The sequence below is a fragment of the Dendropsophus ebraccatus genome, chromosome 14 (genome assembly GCF_027789765.1).
Source record: "Dendropsophus ebraccatus isolate aDenEbr1 chromosome 14, aDenEbr1.pat, whole genome shotgun sequence".
NCBI classification, from domain to species: Eukaryota; Metazoa; Chordata; class Amphibia; order Anura; family Hylidae; genus Dendropsophus; species Dendropsophus ebraccatus.
In genome coordinates, this window is record NC_091467.1 from 57,216,641 (window position 1) to 57,239,353 (window position 22,713).

At 47.5% G+C, this 22,713-nt stretch overlaps 2 protein-coding genes across 5 annotated transcripts; one reads left to right on the plus strand and one right to left on the minus strand.

Annotated features, from left to right (window-relative positions):
• Positions 1-898: 898 nt before the first annotated feature.
• On the minus strand, positions 899-15,263 carry JMJD6 (jumonji domain containing 6, arginine demethylase and lysine hydroxylase). Its single transcript, XM_069952043.1, has 6 exons — positions 15,071-15,263; positions 12,720-13,108; positions 11,883-12,169; positions 9,110-9,245; positions 4,284-4,422; positions 899-2,275 (listed from the first exon to the last, which is right to left on the minus strand). Exons 1-6 carry the CDS (start codon positions 15,197-15,199, stop codon positions 2,144-2,146), a joined length of 1,212 nt encoding a protein of 403 aa, XP_069808144.1. The 5' UTR covers positions 15,200-15,263; the 3' UTR covers positions 899-2,143.
• Positions 15,264-15,607: 344 nt separating this feature from the next.
• On the plus strand, positions 15,608-22,320 carry METTL23 (methyltransferase 23, arginine). Of its 4 annotated transcripts, XM_069952710.1 has the most exons (5): positions 15,608-15,776; positions 17,279-17,383; positions 19,645-19,882; positions 19,952-20,036; positions 21,854-22,320. In XM_069952710.1, exons 1-5 carry the CDS (start codon positions 15,651-15,653, stop codon positions 22,014-22,016), a joined length of 717 nt encoding a protein of 238 aa, XP_069808811.1. In that variant the 5' UTR covers positions 15,608-15,650; the 3' UTR covers positions 22,017-22,320. The 4 variants fall into 4 exon arrangements, with proteins under 4 accessions (XP_069808811.1, XP_069808810.1, XP_069808812.1 ...); XM_069952709.1 differs by having other exon boundaries at positions 19,645-20,036; XM_069952712.1 differs by having other exon boundaries at positions 15,627-15,660; positions 19,645-20,036.
• Positions 22,321-22,713: the final 393 nt, after the last annotated feature.

Sequence of the window (22,713 nt, forward strand, 5' to 3'; positions counted from 1 at the left end):
CATGGCTCCAATTGGGAAATATTTACAACTTGTCCTGAGTGTAGGTGTATCTGTGCGCTGCTCCCGGCCCTCCAGTACAAACATTGCACTCGCCACTTTATCCTTGTTTACAGTGGGCCTGGGTACAATACACAGTAAAAAAAAAAATATATATATATATATATATATATATATTATATATATATATATTATTTATATTATATATATATATATATATATATATATATATATATATATATATATATAAATAAAACTACCAACTCCCATCATGCCTGGACAGCCAAAGCTTTAGCTTTGGCTGTCCAGGCATGATGGGAGTTGTAGTTTTGCAACAGCTGAAGGGTTGAAGGTTCCCCATCCCTGGTATATATTATGAAAGGTCGCTCAATATCTTAAATAAAATAAACTAGATAGATAGATAAATAGTGTATTGCACCCAGGCATGATGGGAGATCCTATGTACTCTGTATATTCTGCACTTTGTGTGATGTTATATACCTGAAATATCATTCACCCCTTGTGATTCTCCCCTGCTACCTGTGTGTTTTACCTCCTGACATCCATCTGCATACAGATCAATTAATAATTCAAATATCTTTCAAATAGATCATGTATAAAGGTATCTTTGTTTTCCTGGTGTGGCCCATACACATTTTGTAGGGGACATCTATCTAGTCAGCTTATATGAGCCGTCTCTGATAATCTTGTGCTGGTATAAAATGGAAAGTGCTCCACTAAAAAGAGCCTATGAACGCTTCCTACTAAAACCAAGAACCATATTTTTCATCGTGAGGTTCACCACAGATCAGATTCACATACAAGTAGTAGAAAAGGAATCATTTCAACTTAATGGATTAGAGTTAAATCGTAGCTGTCACCTTTTTTTTTTCGACATGTCGACATGGAGAAGCTGGAATGAGCCAGAAGAAGTACCTAGCTGAGCGCTTCTCTCCCCAGCTCTCTGCAGGAGATGGGCTACATAGATTTACTATGGAATCTGCATCCTATAGGCAGCACAGTGAGCCGAGGAGAGAGTCTGAGCATCCAGGCCCCAACCAATCAAAACTTATGACATCTCTCCATAACAGGTCAAAAGTGTTTTTTTTTTGTTTTTTTTTAAAGCAATAGTGACACTTAAAATGTTACTACCAACATTTCTGTGATTATTATTAAAAGATGCAGGATTTTTAGATTTATCCCCATAAGCTGAAGGAGACCATCAAGTGGTAATATGTCTGAAAGAATTAAAGCCTATGAGACAGGCGTAAAGGAATCTTGGCTCTCCAGCTGTGGCAAAACTACAACTCCCATCATGCCTGGACAGCCAAAGCAGCAGTTGTAGTTTTGCCACAGCCGGATAGCCAAGGTTCCCTATCCCTACTATAAGCAAACAAAATTGCAATCTGGGTAGGGTCTTGCATTGGCAACTTATGAATGGTCATAAGAACCGTTTACACTGTACATGTTCTTTCAGTTAAAACATCATTAAAAGTATCATCCCTTAGTATATATGTATTCAGATGCCCCTCAGATTACAGCGAAGTGTTCCCCAAGCTGTGGCTCCTTAGCTGTTAATAAACTGCAGATCCCAGCATACCCTGACTGCCATCAGCTGTCCATGCATGCTGGGAGATGTAGTAGTCCCACAGCTGGGGGGAGTGTGTTGCTCCAGTAAGATGCACCAAAGGCTGTCAGGGCATGCTGGGAGTTGTAGTCTAGGGAGTTGAAAAACCTCAGAACATGAAAGCCAATGATAGATGCCAAGTGGCAGCTTCAACCTACAGGAGCCGGAGTTTAAGCCGCTGATCTATGTAACGAGTGACAGGGTGGACATTGTAAAATCCATGTATTGTATTCTGGTTTAGAACCTATACAGGTATATTTCCCAAGATGCAATGCTTCATCTATGAAGGTCTTGTGGGGGCTTCATAACCATTACCAGGCATGATATCAATGGAGTACAGGAGTTAGTATTCATACCAAAGTCTTTGTATCTGCAATGTACTGTACACAATGGTGGCACTCGGCTCGCTCTGTAGACTCCTAGCAGCAGTTTAGGGTGAATCAGAAGAGGGACCCCGTCCCGTTGAGATCACGTGCAGGAGCCATTGCTGTCTCTGGATGAAAGGCTGTGATACGGCTGTCACCTGGAGGAGCTGCGCTCTTTGCTCACGCAGTCATCCTGTGTGGTGCTGTCTCCATTCCCCATCCCGCTGCACGTTCTCCTCTTCTTCTTCCGATGTGACATTGTCTCTGCTCCAGAGCTGGATTCATCCTGTGGGTAGAAGAAGAATATAAGCCTAGATGATACACTCGTTTATGAAAACGTTTGAAGGAGAAGTCCGGCGAAAATTTTTATTGAAGTATTGTATTGCCCTTTAAAAGTATACAATTTACCAATATACACTTAATACGGGAAATGCTTAGAAAGTGCTTTTTTCCCTGCACTTTCTACTGCATCAAGGCTTCACTTCCTGGATAACATGGTGATGTCACTTCCTGGATAACATGGTGATGTCACTTCCTGGATAAAATGATGATGTCACGACCCGACTCTCAGAGCTGTGCGGGCTGTGGCTGCTGGAGAGGATGATGGCAGGAGGACACTGTGGGACACTGGGCACTGGAGGGACACTGAGCATCCCTCTGCCATCATCCTCCCCAGCAGCCACAGGCCGCACAGCTCCGGGAGTCAGGTCGTGACATCACCATTTGTATAACTTTTCCGGGGCAATACAATTCTTTAATAAAATTTTTGCTGGACTTCTCCTTTACTGTGTCTCTATCTCTAAGAAAACCAAAATTGACATGACCTATAGACTTGAGATTTTTAAATAGTAGTAAATTACAAATCTATATAAAACTTTGTTAAACCAGTTGGTTTGAAAGAAAAAGATTTTCGAGAGTTCATGATCTGATGTGCAAAAATGATCTAAACAAAAGTCTTATCACTAAAACATGGCAACAATGTGACTGGAGGAGCCATGTGACATATCAGATTACTAGGACGGTGGCTGATAAAGTGCCGTGGCTCTTCCTCACCAGTCAGCACTTGGTGACTAATATGGCCGTCCATGTGACCAGCTAAAAAGTCATCGCTGCCTGTTATGAGACAACGGGATTTGTAAGCCATATAATACATTAGTAATATGTAAGTGAATGTCTGAGCCATCCTGGAAACTCATGTCAGGAGCTTCTTCACTCATTGACCGGAAAAATACAAAAACAAAAATCAAAAAAGAAAACAGAAAACAATAATGCCGCCAGACAGAAAAGATGTAGTCCTGTCTCAGGCAGATGTGTGAATGATTATAGGGTGAGGTCCGATTACACACTGGGTCTTACCATAAGGAGGAGTAAAATGCTTCCTGCTGCCCTGTTATATCTGCTCTCAGAGGCTACTTTGGGGTAGTGCACCTCCTACTGAGAGATCAATGACTGATACACATGCCTCGGTAAATATCAAAATATCTGTATTGTAGACTTTAAAAGGTGAAAAATCATCTGGCTGAAGGTAGCAGGATTACCAAGTTCTAGTTGGTGGTGGAAGCAGTGGTGTCATAGCCTATTGCTTTCACAGCAACCACCTTCACCTTCATATGCAGTGGTGGGGTCATACACTGACCCCTGCTGGTGTGATGAAATTGAATGACACACTGCCCCCTGCTGGTGTGAGGATGTGGAGTGACACACTGCCCCCTGTGGGTGTGATGATGTGAAGTGATTCACACCAGCAGGGGGGGGGGGGGCGGTGTTAGGTCAGGGGTAGGGAACCTTGGCTCCCCAGCTGTTGCAAAACTACAACTCCCATCATGCCTGGACAGCCCAAGCTTTAGCTTGGGCTGTCCAGGCATGATGGGAGTTGTAGTTTTGCAACAGCTGGAGAGCCAAGGTTCCCTACCCCTGGCATAGATCACCATTACATACAACAACTTCCATATGATTGGCGCAGTATTCCATCTGATCGTACTTATGGAGACACCTGGTTTTAAGTGGACATCGTGGCTGTAACATTCTTAAAACACAAACCCAGGGATGTATGAAATCCATATTGTAGCTACACGCTTGGTGCGGAAACTCCTAATCATATTACTTCCGCTTGTTGCAGTTTTTAGATGCAGGATTTAGCTTTAGCGGAGAATCTGTCACAACAGATCAGCCCACGGCCCCGGACAGACTTGTAGAGACATCAGGGCGGCTAATGCTTATTACCATGTGCTGCCAAGTATGTGGAAGCTACTCCAGCTACTTATGGAGGCTCCCACAGTACTTTATAACCTCACCTCTGATCCAGATTCTGAAGAGCTGGAGGACGAGGAGCTGGACGAGTCACTGGAGGAGTCAGATGCAATCCCAGTCGACTCCTGTAAATCCACTGTGTCGGCCAGTGCGGCCAGCTCAGGACGCTCCTGCTTCAAGATTCTACAAAGGTAAAATCAAACATAACATAATATATGCATAAAAGCTAATAAAATAGAAAAAACATGAGGTAAAGTAAAACTGGCTCAGTTGCCCGTAGCAACCAATCAGATTCCACCTTTCATTTTCCAAAGAGTCTGTGAGGAATGGAAAGTGGAATCTGATTGGTTGCTAGGGGCAACAGAGCCAGCTTCACTTTACACCATGTTTGAGAAATCTCCCCCAAGATGTGCCGGGATATTGTGCTTCATATTGCAATTAAAACAAACTATATAAGGGTACAAACCCACACACTGTATACACAGCAGATACGCAACAAATACGCAGCAAATACGCAGCAGATTTGTTGGTACAGATTTGATGCTGTGTTCAGTTATTTAGATATAATCTGCTGCGTTTTTGCTGCGTATTTGCTGCGTGTTTGCTGCGTATTTGCTGCGTATCGCAGCAGTAAATACGCTGCTTATACGGTGTGTGGGTTTATACCCTAAAGAAATCTTCTCACTATCCTGTGTCTGCCCAAAAGACTCCCCCATCTGCCCTGTGTACACCCATCCACCTCAGGATTTTCTTTAAAGAGGTAATTCTCTGGTCCCAGCAAGTGCCAGAGATTTGTAATTTACTTTTATTAGTTTTCCAGTACTTATCAACTGCTATATGCCCTGCAGGAAGTGTTGGATTCTTTCCAGTCTGACAAAGTGCTCTCTGCTGCCACCTCTGTCCATGATAAGTACTGTCCAGAGTAGTAGCAAATCCCCATAGAAAACCTCTTCTGCTTTCCACACTGGAGAGAATACACCACTTACTGCAGGACATACAGCAGCTGATAAGTACTGGAAGACTGGAGATTTTTTTTTTTTTTTTTATACAAGTAATTTACAAATCTCTGCCACCAGGTGATTTAAAAGAAACAACCCCTTTTAAAGAGTACCTGTCACTACAAATAACTTTTGACATCTTATCACACCTGACAAAAGTTATTGATCACAGCAGGTCTCGCTCTGATTACAAGATATAAACGAAGAGGGATTGCGGCAGCAAGATCCACTCCCCAGCCGGTCGCTCAATACGCCAATATTCTTCAATGTAAAGCCCCGATTACCTGGGGTGATCTCAGGGAGCATGCGAGTGCCGACCTGTCAGATCAGGGCTCACTCCTTGTTCCCCTGCTCGCTGCTGGTTCTATTACACATGCCGACAATGAGCGGTTAAGTGCGGGGGGCTCCCCGGACGATCTATAGATAGGAAATAGCAGTGGTCTTCTGCTTCCTATTACACGGAGCGAAATAGTGCGAAAAAGTGCTGAAAGACAATGATCAGCTGACATCGTTCATGTCGCCTGATCGTTGCCTTTTATTACACAAAGCGATTATCGGCTGTAATGGCCGATAATTGGCCAGATACGGCCGATAATCACTTAGTGTAATAGGGTCTATGAAGTCTATGAAACAATATTGACGGAATGAGCAGCCAACGGGGGAGTGGATGGCGCTTCCGGCTATATCTTCCTATCAGAGCCGGTCTCAGTAGCGATGACAGGTCCATAAGTTATTTGTAGTGACAGTGCCCATTTAAGTTCTTGAAACAAACACTGGGGGCAGAACTGCTAATTGTCATTCAATTTTAAGTTTAAAGTTCCCTTAAAGGGGTTATCACTTTAATGGAACTGAGCTGTGAAACTCACACCCAAACTGAGAGCAGGAGAGGTGCTGTTTCGGGAAGAAAGTTTGGTTCGACTGCATGAATAAATATACATATACATACATACAGACAGGGTGGTCCAAAATACGCTGTGGATCCAGTGTGTGCGTATATACCTTTATCAAACATGGTGTAAAGTGAAACTGGCTCAGTTGCCCCTAGCAACCAATCAGATTCCACCTTTCATTTTCCAAAGAGTCTGTGAGGAATGAAAGGTGGAATCTGATTGGTTGCTAGGGGCAACTGAGCCAGGTTCACTTTACACCATGTTTGATAAATCTCCCATAGGTATATATATAGACACTCACCGGCCACTTTATTAGGTACACCTGTCCAACTGCACGTTACCACTTAATTTCTAATCAGCCAATCACATGGCGGCAACTCAATGCATTTAGGCATGTAGACATGGTCAAGATAATCTCCTGCAGTTCAAACCGAGCATCAGTATGGGGAAGAAAGGTGATTTGATTGCCTTTGAACGTGGCATGGCTGTTGGTGCCAGAAGGGCTGGTCTGAGTATTTCAGAAACTGCTGATCTACTGGGATTTTCACGCACAACCATCTCTAGGGTTTACAGAGAATGGTCCGAAAAAGAAAAAACATCCAGTGAGCGGCAGTTCTGTGGGCAGAAATGCCTTGTTGATGCCAGAGGTCAGAGGAGAATGGGCAGACTGGTTCGAGCTGATAGAAAGGCAACAGTGACTCAAATAGCCAACCGTTACAACCAAGGTAGGGAGAAGAGCATCTCTGAACGCACAGTACGTCGAACTTTGAGGCAGATGGGCTACAGCAGCAGAAGACCACATCGGGTGCCACTCCTTTCAGCTAAGAACAGGAAACTGAGGCTACAATTTGCACAAGCTCATCGAAATTGGACAGTAGAAGATTGGAAAAAACGTTGCCTGGTCTGATGAGTCTCCATTTCTGCTGCGACATTCGGATGGTAGGGTCAGAATTTGGCGTCAACAACATGAAAGCATGGATCCATCCTGCCTTGTATCAACGGTTCAGGCTGGTGGTGGTGGTGTCATGGTGTGGGGAATATTTTCTTGCCACTCTTTGGGCCCCTTGGTACCAATTGAGCATCGTTGCAACGCCAAAGCCTACCTGAGTATTGTTGCTGACCATGTCCATCCCTTTATGACCACAATGTACCCAACATCTGATGGCTACTTTCAGCAGGATAATGCGCCATGTCATAAAGCTAGAATCATCTCAGACTGGTTTCTTGAACATGACAATGAGTTCACTGTACTCAAATGGCCTCCACAGTCACCAGATCTCAATCCAATAGAGCATCTTTGGGATGTGGTGGAACGGGAGATTCGCATCATGGATGTGCAGCCGACAAATCTGCGGCAACTGTGTGATGCCATCATGTCAATATGGACCAAATCTCTGAGGAAGCTTCCAGCACCTTGTTGTATCTATGCCACGAAGAATTGAGGCAGTTCTGAAGGCAAAAGGGGGTCCAGCCCATTACTAGCATGGTGTACCTAATAAAGTGGCCGGTGAGTGAGTATATATATATATATATATATATATAATTCTAAGCTTGTCAGTGGCGGCCGTGCTGTATACACAGTGCTGAATCTGATTCTTGAAATACCCGAATTGCTATGGCTTATAAACAACACAATCCTGGTAACAGCCATACATTATGGGATAGCATGCATTGGTTATCCTTAGAAAACACTAGTGTCATGTGATGCTGTGAACACTACAACGCCAGCCCCTCTCCAGCATAACAACCACAAAGCCCATGGAACACTTAGAGGTCTTTTTATACCGCTAACCGCATGCATGTAAAATATAGGATTGCTCTCTAAAAAGGAAATTCCAGTAAAATCCAGATTCCTGCCCTGTAATTAGAAGTCGTCTACATTTACCCTAATGGCTTGTTTTATAGCGAGATGTTAGAGCTTAGTAAAAGTGGCACACGGGTTGCAGTAATGAAGCCGTGTCCACATGCACATCGGCAGCTCTTTTCCTGCCCGCTGCCAGGCTGTGGGAGCCGCTGGCTGGGATCCAGCCCTGAATCACTGATGACAGAGTGAGTCATTGTTTTCTTCTATGTAATGCTGCAGCGGGGTGCTGGAAGGTTTGCTGGGTGAATCCACATCATGAAGATGGGAAAAACAAAATTGCTGACATGCTGATGGCCTGGGTCAGATCTGAGGATGTGCTGCTGATCAGCGACTCAGGACTGGGAGGCAGAATAATAATAATTCTATTTGTATAGTGCCAACAGATTCCACAGATGAAAACAGGATGAGAAAAACATGGCTGCTTTCTTCCAGAAACAGCATCACTCCTGTCCTCAGCTTTTGCAGCTCAGTTCTATTGAAGTGAATGGAGCTGAATTGTAATACCGCACACAACCGAAGGTGCCGCTGTTTTGTAAGAAAGTAGCTGTTTTTTTTTTCATCTAATCCTGGAAACCCCCTTCAAGGGTACTATTACATGGAACGATAATCGGGCCTATCCGCCCGATTATTGCGCCGTGTAATAAAGACAACAATCAGCCGATGATCGTTGTCATTGGCTGATCGTTGCTATAGGTTCTGACCTATTATTGTCGGGCTCCATCCGCGCATCGCTACGTCTAAAAGCGGTGCGTGGCCGCCAATGACCATATGCAAAGAAGAATACATTACCTATCTAGGCTGCAAGGCTACTCTTGCGCCGCGGCCAGTGATTGGCTGAGAAGCTGGAGCGCGCGGGACCCAGGGAGAAGCACAGAACAAGAGGAGCCCTGCAGCCAGGACAGGTAATGTATAAAGTTTAAACAAGGGCTGCAATGTCCCTGCAGCAGCCCTTGTTAAACAATTATCGGGCTGTGTAATTATTACTTGTTTATTATTATCGGGCCTTCATTGGCCCGTGTAATAGTACCCTAGGAATACAGAATTAGGTACGAGAGGAGGTGAATTCTAGCACAAATCTCTGGCTCGTCCCTTTTAGTACTACTACATCATTCTCTTACCTATACCACTTCCTGGACAGCTTAGGCCTTCCTCTTACAGTTTTGTGCCAAACCACTGGGAAGTTGGTACAACTAGCGAAGTTCTGGGTAATGGCGATAGCGGTGTCCAAGTTCAATACAACGTGCCACCAACCACCTGCGGGGACAAAAGAAAAAAAAAAAAGTATATATTTTATAGAACTTCAAAGAACCTGAATATAAGAATAATAAAAATATGATTTCCTAAAAAGCTGCCACCAAAGGCGGTGTTGAGAACTGCAGGGTTGCACAAGCCCTGGTCCCACCAGTTACATATCGCTATTACTGCTGCATGCAGGTACTGAGCCTTCTCTTGTGTCTATTATAATACGTTAGCATTAGAACAGACATTACACTTCGGGAAGCTGTTTGTGCCAGTAGCGCTGCAGCTGCGGCACAGTGTAGCAGCATTGGTGGTCTATGACCGTTACCCTTGCACAGTGTAGCAGCCTCGGTGGTCTATGACCAATACCTCTGCACAGTGTAGCAGAGTAGTCGCTCATTGACAGTTACCCCTGCATAGTGTGGCAGAGTCGGCGGTCATTGACAGTTACCCTTGCACAGTGTAACAGAGTCAGAGGTCATTGACAGTTACCCCTGCACAGTGTAGCAGCCTCGGTGGTCTATGACCAATACCTCTGCACAGTGTAGCAGAGTAGTCGCTCATTGACAGTTACCCCTGCACAGTGTAACAGAGTCGGCGGTCATTGACAGTTACCCCTGCCCCTTCCTCTCTGCCCTGGGCACTCTGGCAGGCTATAGCGAGCAGTATACAGAATTGCAAGGAGGTCTCAGACTTGCAGTATACTTCCATATACTGCTGGCTTAACCTTGTCGAGCTGCACAGGGTAGATATTGGGGACACAGTGCTTTTGCCCCCTCAGTCTAGTGATCAGTGGGGTTATGGGCACCTGGTACCCACCCACAGACTCCTGACATGTCACTATGACATTTATAGATACCGCTTTAAAGGAGTTACATGAGATTATAAAAGATAGAAAAAAAATAGCAGAAAATAACAAAACATCCATTACTCACCCATCAGATCCCTACAGCAGAGCGCTGTCACCTGAGTGATCCCTGCAGGTCTTTGTTTACTTGGCATGTCCTTATACCCATATGCCCGCTGCAGCCAATCACCGCCCTTACTGGTGTATAGTGTAGCACGGAGGCCAGTGATTGGCTGTAGCAGTCACATGGGTATACAGGTAACACTGGGTCAGACAAAGGGGTACGCCAGCACCACTGCCCCACACCATATATAATAGGGACCTGCTACCCAGCAACTCCTGAACATCCTCCCTGTGCCTGTAGATGCTTGTTTGGTGAAAAATAAACACATATATGTGAGTGCCGCATTCTCCTGTCATTTTTATATTGGAGTCTTGGAGACATGGGTATACAGGCATATCAGCAGTGCAGGTGCTGGATGTATCGGGGGCCTGTGATTGATTCCTGCTCCCCATTCTTGGTTTATGTTACCTTTATGTTGCTACCTGGAATCTGTCAATGAGCTGCTACTATAATCCTCATTAGAAGTCTGTGGGCTCAGGATGGACTGCTCCTTTAAATGGCTCATAAGAAACAGGACATCCCTCTTCCGGCAGCTCGGTGTATAATCACATAGCGAGCTATGACAGCTAGATCCATCAGCAACTAAACACTGCGGTCATTCCAGATATTACCATTACATTACCTGATCCTAAAATGATGCTATATTTTACATATGGACAATACAAGCACACAAAGGCCAAGCCTCTCCCTCCCAGGATAGAAGAGTCTGCTGTCATATAGAAAGAGGAGGCTGTACTATTAACCTCTAAATGACCGGCCTTTTAAAGCGATCATTAAAGTGTAACTGTTGTTTCTAAAAACTTTTGATGTGTCATAGAGACATGCCAAAAGTTTTGATCGGTCTGGAGTGTTCATAGAATTAGTTTGTTTATTGTTGGTCCATAATATATTTTTAATTAATTTAGTAAAAGTTATCTTTTATTAGTTACACGCACCAAATATTATGCAGTGATATTAAAGCCAATGTACTACCATCAGGTACATTCACTTTAAGCTTTGCACATGAATAGGCTGGCATGAGACACTGGAGGTGGGCTGGACCACCCCCAGTGGAGGGAAACCCCTGCCCATCTATGAGGCTGGCCCGCCTCCAGTGCTTCAGCCGGTGCTCAGTAATAGACTGGCACCATGCGAGGGAACTGGGCCGCGGCACCGTTCTATTCATGTGCAAATGGTGGTACATTCACTTTTTAGTGATTATCATAAGATGCAAAGTAATGCCATACCCACAGGATAACTAGCTTGTGGTGGGCATCCAACAGCTGGGACCCTCACTAAATCACAGGGAAAGAAAATTGTCCCCTGAATGAACAAGGCTTCTATATATTGCCAAGCCGCAATGTCTGGAAGCCCCATAGAGAATGAAGCCAAGCATGATGCCCCTCTGTTTGGGGGGGGGGGCAACTATCCTCTCAGATGGGTGGGAGGGTCTAAGCAACCACTGGGACCCCCAGCAATCAGAGAACAATTGAACCCTGTACATGTGTGACCTGTGCTCCCAAACAATGCCAACCACTGCCAGTACCAATGCCACCCACTCAGCTGGACAATGTTTGGAAGCCGCCATTCATTCGGGGGACAATTCTCCCGCTCTCGGGATAGTGAGGGTCCCAGTTGAGCAGTTACTTCAACCAGTCATCATCAAAAACTGAAGGAATCAGAAAATGTACTTCTAAGGTACCTGGTACAAATACAGTCTCTCCGGGCTTCTGCACAACCTCTAAGGGCTTAAACTCAGCCGGCCAGGTGGGCAGCAGTGTCCGGGGATAGATGACATTAAACCAGGTGATGGCCTCATCCTGCTGGTTGCCGCCTTCATCTCGGGTCACTTTGATCAGCTCCCGCGGGGTGTTGGTGGGAAAGAGGCACCAGCGCTTGTGTCCATGGACGAGAGCATTCCAGGCACTGGTCCCTAACGGATCAATGTGAATCCCTGTCCCAGAGCGAGGGGGTCCCATCACAAACCATCTGGGGTGAGAGAACAGAGTAGAGTTATCTCAATCGCAAAACCAAAATCATTAGTTGTCTATAAGTCGGTGTCCCCAACCTGAAGTGATACTACGACTCCCAGCATGCTCGCAGAGCTGAAGGACCTCTAACCCAGCGGCCCCCAACCTGTGGTGATACTACAACTTCCAGCATGCTAACAGAGCTGAAGGACCGTTATCCGAGCATTCCCCAACCTGTGGTGATACTACAACTCCCAGCATGCTAACAGAGCAGGAGGGCCTCTAACCCAGTGCCCCCCAACCTATGATGATACTACAACTCCCAGCATGCTAACAGAGCTGAAGGACTGTTATCCCAGCGTTCCCCAACCTGTGGTGATACTACAACTCCCAGCATACTAACAGAGCTGAAGGAACCCTAACCCAGCGTTCCCATACCTGAAGTGATACTACAACTCCCAGCATGCTCACAGAGCTGGAGGGCCTCTAACCCAGTGTTCCCCAACCTGTGGTGATACTACAACTCCCAGCATGCTCAGGCATTTCGATCACCCATTAGTCACCCCTACCTGTACGGTGGTCGCCTCTTTTCTCCAGCAAACTGGAACAGGTCGTCCCGGAAATACTTTGGCACCTCATAATCCTCCAGCAGTTTCCTCCTCTTCGGGTGCTCCCCGTAGCTGCTGTCGAAGATGTAGAGGGGGCTGTCGTCCCGTGTGCCCTCCATGTACTCGATGTAATACTTCATCTTCATCTTCACAGAGTAGCCATCGTTGTCCTCCCCGCACTTGAACTTCTGGTTGCGGTACTTGCGTTTGAGTCTTTCCAGGGTCCATTTCTCATGCGCGGGCCAGCCCAGCGTGGCGTTGGTGATCACCACCGGCTTGTAGGGTTTCTCATAGCGCTCAATGAACTCCTCAGGGGTGAGCTGCACGGCATCCACCCGCTCAACGTTATCCTGGGAGGGGACAGAGAGGAACAGGTGAGCATCATAGTATGTGGGGTACCACTGGGATTCCTGCACAGGATGGCGTGTTCCAGGCACTGCTAGGCGAGGGCACAGATCACCTAGGGGTGGAATCAATGCTCTCCGTTGTCCGCTAGCTTGTTACCCCCTTTAACTTGATCTTTAGTACCCCCCCCCCCCCCATATCAACAGTAAGATGGATCAAAGGAGCTTGCTGTAGACCCAGAACACTTCTGGCTCCTGTGGTTGGCACACATTGTTATGGGGGCTCCTGGGGTTGGCACACAGTGTTATGGGGGGCTCCTGGGGTTGGCACACAGTGTTATGGGGGGCTCCTGGGGTTGGCACACAGTGTTATGGGGGGGCTCCTGGGGTTGGCACACATTGTTATGGGGGGGCTCCTGGGGTTGGCACACATTGTTATGGGGGGGCTCCTGGGGTTGGCACACATTGTTATGGGGGGGCTCCTGGGGTTGGCACACATTGTTATGGGGGGGCTCCTGGGGTTGGCACACATTGTTATGGGGGGGCTCCTGGGGTTGGCACACATTGTTATGGGGGGGCTCCTGGGGTTGGCACACATTGTTATGGGGGGGCTCCTGGGGTTGGCACACATTGTTATGGGGGGGCTCCTGGGGTTGGCACACATTGTTATGGGGGGGCTCCTGGGGTTGGCACACATTGTTATGGGGGGGCTCCTGGGGTTGGCACACATTGTTATGGGGGGGCTCCTGGGGTTGGCACACATTGTTATGGGGGGGCTCCTGGGGTTGGCACACATTGTTATGGGGGGGCTCCTGGGGTTGGCACACATTGTTATGGGGGGGCTCCTGGGGTTGGCACACATTGTTATGGGGGGGCTCCTGGGGTTGGCACACATTGTTATGGGGGGGCTCCTGGGGTTGGCACACATTGTTATGGGGGGGCTCCTGGGGTTGGCACACATTGTTATGGGGGGGCTCCTGGGGTTGGCACACATTGTTATGGGGGGCTCCTGGGGTTGGCACACATTGTTATGGGGGGCTCCTGGGGTTGGCACACATTGTTATGGGGGGCTCCTGGGGTTGGCACACATTGTTATGGGGGGCTCCTGGGGTTGGCACACATTGTTATGGGGGGCTCCTGGGGTTGGCACACATTGTTATGGGGGGCTCCTGGGGTTGGCACACATTGTTATGGGGGGCTCCTGGGGTTGGCACACATTGTTATGGGGGGCTCCTGGGGTTGGCACACATTGTTATGGGGGGCTCCTGGGGTTGGCACACATTGTTATGGGGGGCTCCTGGGGTTGGCACACATTGTTATGGGGGGCTCCTGGGGTTGGCACACATTGTTATGGGGGGCTCCTGGGGTTGGCACACATTGTTATGGGGGGCTCCTGGGGTTGGCACACATTGTTATGGGGGGCTCCTGGGGTTGGCACACATTGTTATGGGGGGCTCCTGGGGTTGGCACACATTGTTATGGGGGGCTCCTGGGGTTGGCACACATTGTTATGGGGGGGCTCCTGGGGTTGGCACACATTGTTATGGGGGGCTCCTGGGGTTGGCACACATTGTTATGGGGGGCTCCTGGGGTTGGCACACATTGTTATGGGGGGCTCCTGGGGTTGGCACACATTATGGGGGTCCTGGGGTTGGCACACATTGTTATGGGGGCTCCTGGGGTTGGCACACATTATGGGGGTCCTGGGGTTGGCACACATTGTTATGGGGGCTCCTGGGGTTGGCACACATTATGGGGCTCCTGGGGTTGGCACACATTATGGGGCTCCTGGGGTTGGCACACATTATGGGGGTCCTGACACAGATAAGAGGTCACATGACTGGGGGGCACAGTACACACAGACAGGGCAGCAGAGCAGGTAGCACTATCCCTGGTGCCCACACCTGTCTGTACACCGGGGGCAGCCTGGCACAGACCGCGGTATGCCGGGGAGGCGGGAGAGCTCACCCTGACACTGCTGGGGCTCAGCCCGTACACCTCGGCGTAGTTATGGCGGCTCCAGTCCTGGGAGTCCTTGAGCTCCGGCCGGGCGCTGCGCTTCGCCTCCTTGATCCGCTTCTTACTCTTGTGGTTCATCCCGGTGTGTCCGCCACTGTCCCTCCGCGGTTCCGATCACAGACGTCCCTGCAGCCCTCACGCCCCGCCCACTTCAAAACAGGATGTTCCTATTGGCTGAAAAGGAAGCAGGAAATCGCGCGTCTTGCGGCCCGCGCTGTCTATAGTAAGCGGCCATATTGGGAGTGGCACTGGCTCCCAGCTGTGGTTATTGATCTTGACGGATGCCAGCCCACCATTGCAGCACTAATGGCGATTGCTTACATTATTTTAACATCTTAAAGTTATTTACTCCTATAAAACCATAAGTTCTAACCCTGTACGGGCACATATATGTCACTGACTGCGCCCTTATGTAATAACGCAATGTTGACACATTTGGGCGCCTCTACCAACATGGCCGCCGGCTCCATCCGCTGTCATGCGCGCCATCACTGTGCGACACTATGGCACCCACGTGCAGCACAGGGCGATGTCTGGGGGTGAGGAGACACTGACGAGACGTCCCCGCATCGTGTCCCGGGAGTACGTGTATGTGCGGGATGAGGCGGACGGAGGAGCCGAGCGGTCCCGGGAGCTCCGGATCCGCATCCCTGAGGTGCTGGCTCATGGAGCGGCCGCATGGGGCGCCATGGCGTACGTGCGGGAAGGCAGGCGGCGGGTTAACCATTGCATGACCATTGTGCTGTAGTCTCATCATGAGGGGGAAGACAATCGTTATCATATCCCCTAGAAAAACCGCAGCCGCCTTAAGGTTCTGTTCACACTGCGGTTAGCGCCTCCAGGGTGTATCAGATACTGCGTTATTCTTCCCATCCCAATAGCGGATACTATGCTGGGACACACCCTATTACTTGTCACTTTTGTCAATGTTTTTAGGCAGTCTGTGGTGCAGGTGTGAACAGCGCCCAGAGCCTCCAGCTGTATCACTGGCATATGTGTCTGCTCCCCATATAACTCCTTTAATAGTGTAGGTTTTTTTTCTCTTCTTCGAAATCAACAGGTGCCAGAGATTTGTAATTTAATTCTATTAAAAAAAATTTTTCATTCGCCCCTTTAAATAAATAAATCTCTCCCTGTCCCCGAACAGAGAATGGGGTTGGTTTCTTATTCCGAGGATTTTCCTTTCTCCTGGTTCAGTTATTACAGAAATGTATAATATTCATAACCTGCCTGTAAGGAGGAGCCCTGAGGGGACTGGGGGGGGGAAACCCCGACCCCGCATCACACTGATACTACACAGAGAGGGGGACCCCGCATCACACTATCAGTGTGATGCGGGGTCCCCCCTCTCTGTGTAGTATCAGTGTGATGCAGTGTCCCCCCTCTCTGTGTACTATCAGTGTGATGCGGGGTCCCCCCTCTCTGTGTACTATCAGTGTGATGCGGGGTCCCCCCTCTCTGTGTAGTATCAGTGTGATGCAGTGTCCCCCCTCTCTGTGTACTATCAGTGTGATGCGGGGTCCCCCCTCTCTGTGTAGTATCAGTGTGATGCAGGGTCCCCCCTCTCTGTGTACTATCAGTGTGATGCGGGGTCCCCCCTCTCTGTGTAGTATCAGTGTGATGCAGTGTCCCCCCTCTCTGTGTACTATCAGTGTGATGCGGGGTCCCCCCTCTCTGTGTAGTATCAGTGTGATGCAGTGTCCCCCCTCTCTGTGTAGTATCAGTGTGATGCGGGGTCCCCCCCCAGTCCCCTCAGGGCTCCTCCTTACAGGCAGGTTATGATTATTAGACATTTTCTGTAATAGCTAAAAAAGGAAACAGGAAAATCCTCTGAATAAGAAACCAACCTCATCCTGCTCAGACAGGGAGAGAAGTATCAGTAAGGGACGGGGGGGGGGGGGGGGGGGGGGGGAGGGAAGCGTCCAGGAACCACTCAGTGACTTGTTGTTTGGGTTCCCTTTCGAGTAATGTTTTTATCACTACGCGGTCGGCACTGATGTGGGGAAATCGGTGACGTGGTGAATTTTTCACGGTTCCTGTGATGGTTGCCGGTTTATGTGCCCTTTGGCGGCTCTATATAGTGGATGCGGCCTGGCGCCCCCAATGTAGCAGATGTAAGAAGACGTGTAGCATTGTGCATCTCCTGTCATTCTTCAGGTGCTGGATTCGGAGTATGGGATGTACGTTTGGCCGTGCGCTCCCGTTCTTGCCCAGTTCATCTGGTTTCACCGAGCTTCATTGACCGGAAAAACAATGCTGGAGGTCAGTCTGCCACATAGACTTACATAGTGCGATTTTTAGTCAAGTACATGAGGGGAGTTGCACATCTCACTAGGGCTGGGCGATATAAACGATATGCCAAAATATCGTCATCAATTCGGTTGACGATATAGATTTTTGGCATATCGTCATATCGCGATATACCACGGAGCGGTAGTGAATAAGCTTCTCACTTACCGCTCCGTGGTACCGCGCTGCAGGGCCTTCCGTTCACGCATAGTCAGCGCGCTAGCGCGCTGATGCGTGTGACGTCAGGTCTCCCAGTGCATGCTGGGAAGAAGACGCGGCCCGTCTCGCCTCGCGGACTCCATCAGCCAGCCCTGCAGGAAAGGTAAGTAGCAGAGGGGTCGGGGGCGGCAGATGGCTTGGCATGGGGCTGATGATGGCCCTGGCTGGGGGGACATGATGGCTGGCACATGAAATGGCTGGAAAACTGAGAGGGGAGATGACTGGCACTGGGGGGGGGGCTGATGACTGGCAACGGGGGGCTGATGACTGGCAAGGCGGGTGATAACTGCCACAAGGGAGGGCTGATGACTGGCACAGGGTGGACTGATGGCACAGGGGAAGGCTGATGACTGGCAAGGGGGGCTGATGACTGGCAAGGCGGGTGATAACTGGCACAAGGGAGGGCTGATGACTGGCACAGGGTGGACTGATGGCACAGGGGAAGGCTGATGACTGGCAAGGGGGGCTGATGACTGGCAAGGCGGGTGATAACTGGCACAAGGGAGGGCTGATGACTGGCACAGGGTGGGCTGATGGCACAGGGGAAGGCTGATGACTGGCAAGGGGGGCTGATGACTGGCGCAAGGGGGGCTGATGGCACAGGGTGGGCTGATGGCACAGGGGAAGGCTGATCACTGGCACAGGGTGGGCTGATGGCACAGGGGAAGGCTGATGACTGGCAAGGGGGGTGATAACTGGCACAAAGGGGGCTGAAGGCATAGGGGAGGGCTGATCACTGGCACAGGGGAAGGCTGATGACTGGCAAGGGGGGGGGGGGGTGAGTATACACACAAAAAAAAATTTATATATCGTGATATATCGTTATATCGTGCATGCATCAAATTATATCGTGATATAAATTTTAGGCCATATCGCCCAGCCCTACATCTCACCTCAGGCGGCAGTTTACAGAATAGGATAAGGGATAACTTTAACCCCTTAAAGGGCATGTATCACCTAATTTCAATTTTTCTGGTTAAAGTCAGATAATAAAAGTTGTTCTTTTATTCCAATGTTTTTTTTTCTGCCTCTTTTTTTTATTTGACTTTATTTGTTATGGGGGCTGCCATCTTGCCTGAGCTGTTATTAGCAGCATTTAGTGACGTGCTTTACAGTAAGCCTCATGACAACAATATACAGTCTCCTTTGAGATGAATGTGAAACATTACGAGCGTGCTCTGTTACCTGTGGAGAGGCTGTAATGCTGTACAGATCACTTTACAGCAGCCTCCTCTTATCACCACAGACACAACAGGAAGTCTTAGCTTAGTTTTAGCCCTAGTGGTGAGAACGAAAACTGCAAGATATCAGGGTTATTTTATAATATAGATTAAAAAAATGGAAAATTAGAAAAAAAAATCACCATAAATTCTTAAAAAATGTTTAAAGGGTTAGTTCACTTTTTTTTTTCAAATCAACTGGTGCCAGAGATTTGTAGTTTACTTAAAAAATATCAAGTCTTCCAGTACTTATCAGCCGCTGTATGTCCTACAGGTGGTGTATTCTTTCCAGTCTTGAGAGCAGTTTTTCTATGGGGATTTGCTGCTGCTCTGGACATGGACTAAGGTGGCAGCAGAGAGCACTGTGTCAGACTGGAAAGAATACACCGCTTCTTGCAGGACAAACAGCAGCTGATAAGTACTGGAAGACTCGAGATTTTTTAATAGAAGTAAGTTACAAATCTATATATCTTTCTGGCACCAGTTGACTTGAAATTTTTTGGTAAACAACCCTTTAAACTTAAAAATATAATTTAAATAATAGGTCATTTTCTGGTGACACATTCCCTTTAAGGTGAATGTTTAGCTGAGGGCAATATTTCCCGTTCACCCTGTGGGAGAGTAGGCTGAGTGTCATTGTGTTGTAAATGGAGAAAGATTAAGCCAGACAGCTCCGCCCGTGATGTATCAATATGGTAGAATCTCCTGTCCCCTGCTATGTTGGTAGGGCAGCCCCATACACGAGCTCTCCCTGGTGTCACGGCCTAAGCTGTGGATGTCTTCCTGCTGTTATAGGTTGGCGCGGGTGTGAGCCTCCCTGGCATAGTGGCAGCTAAGTGTGGCGCCAATGTCATCCTGTCCGATTCGGCAGCGCTGCCCCAGTGTTTGGAGAACTGTGTGAGGAGCTGTGCAGAGAACGAGCTCAGCGGGGTGCCAGTCATCGGACTGACCTGGGGCGAGATATCCCCCGATCTGCTCGGCCTCCCGCCTATTGACATCATATTGGGATCGGATGTGTTCTACGAGCCAAAAGGTGATGTAGCGTATAGACAACCGATACACTTAATGTATATACACGCTAACCATTGTCACCACCTTGCAGATTTTGAAGACGTCCTGGTAACCGTGCGCTTCATAATGGAAAGAAACCCCAGCGCTGAATTCTGGACAACATATCAAGTCAGAAGGTATAACCTGCAGTAAAGATGGAGGGATAGAAAGGGTTGTCTGGGATTAAAAATAAAAATTCCTTAAGTAGAAACAGCGCCCCTCTTGTTTGTGGACTGTATCAGGTACTGCAACCCAGTCCCATTGACAAAGGGATTCTGTCCGCTCTATATCGTGCTCAAGGCGTCAAGTGTCAAAGAGGAGGTCCCGAACCTCAGCATGCCTGACTCCTCCCTAGCATCTATGATTGATGGACAGGGCTTTGCCGTCAGTACTGAGTCTTGTAGTCAGTCAAGGGGTGAAGGTTTGGCAACGCCTCCTTGACACTTCAGCTCTAAGCATCATATAGAGCCGACTGATTTTCTATATATAAAGCTGAAATGCTATATGTACAGCCTATGCTTAAAGGGGTACTTCACCAAAAGTTATTTCTTTCACATTAACTGGTGCCAGTGTCAAGTATTTGTAATTTAATTTTATTTAAAAAATCTCAAGTCTTCCAGTACTTATCAGCTGCTGTATGTCCTGCAGGAAATTATGTATTCTTCCAGCCACCAGAGCAGATGAGCTTTTCTATGGGGATTTGCTGCTGCTCTAGACAGTTCCTGACATGGACAGAGGTGGCAGCAGAGAGCACTGTGTCAGACTGGAAAGAATACACCATTCCCTGCAGGACATACAGCAGCTGATAAGTACTGGAAGACTGGAGACTTTTTTTATAGAAGTAAATTACAAATTTCTGACACTTTATGGCAGTAATTGATTTAAAAGAAAAAAAATTGGCAAACAACCCCTTAAAGAGTGATGCTTCTCCTGATACTGTCCCATACATGTAGATATTCAGCTCTCAATAGGGAGAAGGGAATAAGCTGCTGCCAGAGACCTCTGGTGGTGGTTTGTCCTGGGTGTCAGATGTTAGGACACTGTCCTTTATTCCATGTGTAGCCACATTTATTGTAGTGAAGACTAATGAAGAATGCTATGTTTAAGGGAGGTGGTCATCAGTCTCTGTCAGTGGGTGGTTCTTGACCGATTGTCCCTACTCCTCTGGGCTTGATTGATAGATTCATCTCCATTCGCGTATAGGCCAGAGGGGCAGGGAGGAGTGAATGGGGGGATCACTCTGATGACATGGAGACCCACTAGCAGGTAATAGACTACAATACCTCTAAAAGGCTACAGCATGAGCGAATTATATCTACTGGTGCCTACAGGAAGTGGTGTAGTCTCCAGTCTGACACAGTGCTCTCTGCTGCCACCTCTGTCCATGTCAGGAACTGTCCAGAGCAGGAGAGGTTATCTATGGGGATTTGCTACTGCTCTGGATAGAGCAGTAGAAACAACAGTTGGATCCCTGGGATCATCTACCCCTATTCTGTTCATAGGAATTAACTTTACAGACATTCTTTATTTCAGTGTAATTCTGTGACATCCAGTCCTCACCAACAGGCCATGTTTTGGGGATATCCCATACAAAGAACACCTGTGATAATACATGATGCACTGAGTATAATTAGATCACCTGTGAAATACTAAGGAAATCCCCAAAACTTGACCTGTTGGTGAGGCCTGAGGACTTCGAATTGAGAAGCATTACACTTATAAGAGTCCATTTACACAGATTATCTGCCAAAGATTTGAAGCAAAAGCCAGAAAGACTAGAAACAGAGATCAGGTCATAAAGGAAAGCCTGAGATGTCTCCTTTTCAAATCCATTCCTGGCTTTGGCTTCAAAAAAATTGGCAGATAATCTGTGTAAATGGACACTTGCCTCATTACCAGTGGATTTACCTTTATCTCCTTACTAAAGATGGATTTTTTTAATGTTTTTCCCCAGTACAAACTGGTCGATTGAGGCTCTGCTCCACAAATGGGACCTCAGATGTTGTAACATTGCACTGAAGATGTTTGATGGAGACAGAGAACGGCTGGCAGGGTCCCACCTCCCGGGACGGCACAGCATCCAGATGATGATCATCACACTGAAGAGAGATGTCTAAGTGATCGCCTACTACTGTCCCAAGGAAAGACGTCTACAGGCATAATGAGATGCTGCCAGCCTCACCACCTAACTCCATGAGTGTATGTAGGGGGAGGACTCACCTGCTGGGTGCTAGAGCAGGGTCAGAGTGCCGAGGGAGAATTATATTCACTAGTCAGGACTGTGCCTGGGAGGCACCTGACAATGGAGTGTACATGTTGTAGCGATATATTAGGCAGAGACTTCACAGAAGGATTTATCACCTTTGGTGCAGTTGTATATATTTTTTAATTTAAAAAAATAAAATTCCAGATTTGTATTTAGTTGGAGTTAGATTTATACATAAAGCAGACGGGAACAGTAGGGCAGAGTGAATATAACTTCTGCATAGGTACCACATTGCATGTATGTTACATAGTGCAGTTCATACACAGGACTGACCAGAAATAAGTGTGTATGCAACAAGACTTATGAATGAGAAAATAGGACCACAACCGCCACATGGATATTACGTTTTGCTGACTTAGGCTAGGTTCACACTGCGTTTTTTTCCATTATACATTTATCCATTTGTGTACATCCGTTTTTCCATTGTAAAAATAAATAAAGATCGTTTTTTTTTGACGGACACAAACGTAGCTGACACTACTTTTGTCAGTTTAAAAAAGGGATGTTTTGATCCGTTTTTTTTACAATGGAAGTCAATGGAAAAACTG